General features: G+C 54.8%; 1 protein-coding gene across 1 annotated transcript; it reads right to left on the bottom strand.

Moving 5' to 3' along the window:
• Positions 1-351: 351 nt before the first annotated feature.
• Pmar_PMAR010003 (hypothetical protein) lies at positions 352-1,785 on the bottom strand (the record flags this gene model as incomplete). The annotated part of the gene is made up of 1 exon (XM_002774253.1): positions 352-1,785. One exon carries the CDS (start codon positions 1,783-1,785, stop codon positions 352-354), a length of 1,434 nt encoding a protein of 477 aa, XP_002774299.1.
• Between the last annotated feature and the right edge of the window lie 289 nt (positions 1,786-2,074).

Here is a 2,074-nt window from a genome sequence, read left to right on the forward strand (position 1 = left end):
AAGCACACGTAGTGGAGGAGAGTCGTCGGGGAACCGTAAAGTGAGGAGTGGACCGCTCGGCCGATGATTGGACCCAATGTCCTCGACGTGCTCGGTCATGGCCCAGATTCGCTGGATCTCTTCCTCTGCGATGTCGACGTCGTGCTGACCCGAGTCCCCATCGTTGGAAATGGCCTTCAACTGATCACGCTGACGCCCGCCAGCAGATGGCTTCTCGCCGGTGCTGGCCCCCGCTCGCGGTGAAGGCTTGCTGTCTTGAACTTACAGGACTCGCCGAACCGACACTGCCCTTCTCTTCCCACATTCGACATGATTCACGGTCAATGTGCTTATAAGGGCACTTGTCACCCTTCAGACATCGCCCTCGGAGATTATTTCGGCAGACTTCTCCTTTTTTGTCGTTGGTTGCCAACCAATGGTTGGCCTTTGACTAGAGGGAGGTGTTGGGGCAGTCTTGGATTTAGGCTGCTCCTGAGATGAAGTGTCGGGCTTCTGACACTTCTCACCATCGAACCTTGCCGCTCTTGTCAGCGCACGGAGTCGGAAGTCCGTCCAACGACAAGGGTACTCATAACTGGCCTCCCTCGAAGGGCCGTGGGACACTCCCGACCGATAGACTTGGATGAGAGTGGCATCTGGCACCGGCGACCCAGCTGTCGAGCAACGATCCTCCCAGTTGTCAATGCGAGCGATGAAGTCAGTGAGGCTCTCATTGGCCCCTCGAGTGAGCGTCTCAGTGAGGAGTTTCTCCACCTCGATGAAACCATCATATTCACGTGAAAGGGCCGTCCGGAGGTCTTCAACGGTAGCTTGGAAGGCCGACAGTGTTTTTGGGACGGTTCTTCCCACCGTTTTACTGACGATATGCTCTGGAAGAAGACTAGTGAGCATGTAGAAATGCTCGGGGCTCCCGTGGTCCGACCCTCGTCGAAGAAGCTTGCCCTCGAGCTGCCGCCAGAAGCCGGAGAATCCCCTCTTATCAGCGACACCCTTGAATGAGCCACCGTCAAATGCTGTTGCCGCCTTATCAGCGTTCTTGGCAGCGGTGTGACGTCGTTGTTGGCTGACCAAGTCCGGAGGGTCACTAGTTCCGACCGACGTTTTTGTAGGCGATCCATTCCCTTCAGACATTCTCACTTCACGCCTTGGAGTAGTCTGACTGATTTCAGAGACGGGGCTGCGGAAGACGGAGGCAGCTTGGTGACCTTGGAGTGACCGATTCCACCAACCCTTTGAAAAGGGACTTTGACACAACGACTTGAGCTCCCTCTTCGCTGATAGCTGCTCCCAACGGTAATCTTTGGTGAGTCTCGGAGCGCTAGGGAGTCCCTTCATGAATGCATTCTGTAGGACGACACTAGACACCATAGGGGGGATATAATTCTCGATGATCGCCACAGCGTCCTGGTCGAGGAGCCTTTTTCCGTGACCAGCACCCAGACTGTGGATCCATTGAACAACATATGTTCTGAGACCCTCACCATCGATATCTTCGACATGATCGCGTAGCTCGGCGAGACCGTCAATCCCTTCCAAAGGATGGGTGAATAAGGCGTCGGCCAACTCTCGGACAAAGCGTTCAGGATCAGGGTCTTGACCTTCCCGGGATGCCTGCTCCAAGAGCGTGAACAATGCCTCGTCCAGGCTGTCTGGTAGCGGCCTGATAGTGAGGGCCGCTACCACCTCCTCGCTCGTGCAGATAAAGGCAGTCCGCAATGACGGCAGACTCCCCGCATCGGAGCCAGATGTTGTGGATATGCCGCCACGGACTGAACTCATTGCCATTAAAGTCTCAAGAAAAGACTAACTTGAATAGCTTAGTAATCGAATCTATCTATCTATCTAATAATAGGGATGGCCATAGCTCGGCCCGAGCAAAAGCACGCGTGCCCATCAGGGTCGCACGCAAGTACAACTAGGTGGCCCGCACAACGGGCCTCAGAACAGAACACTGCCCACGAGCGATCATCCTAAGTAGTGCTGATCACTGATTAGCACTGACACCAAGGAAGGCAGAGTTAGAAATGCCCCTCAGCTCTCAACTTGCAGAAGGCCTCAAGTACGGAATGTGAAG

The sequence above is a fragment of the Perkinsus marinus genome (assembly GCF_000006405.1).
Source record: "Perkinsus marinus ATCC 50983 genomic scaffold scf_1104296958612, whole genome shotgun sequence".
Lineage (NCBI taxonomy): Eukaryota > Perkinsozoa > Perkinsida > Perkinsidae > Perkinsus > Perkinsus marinus.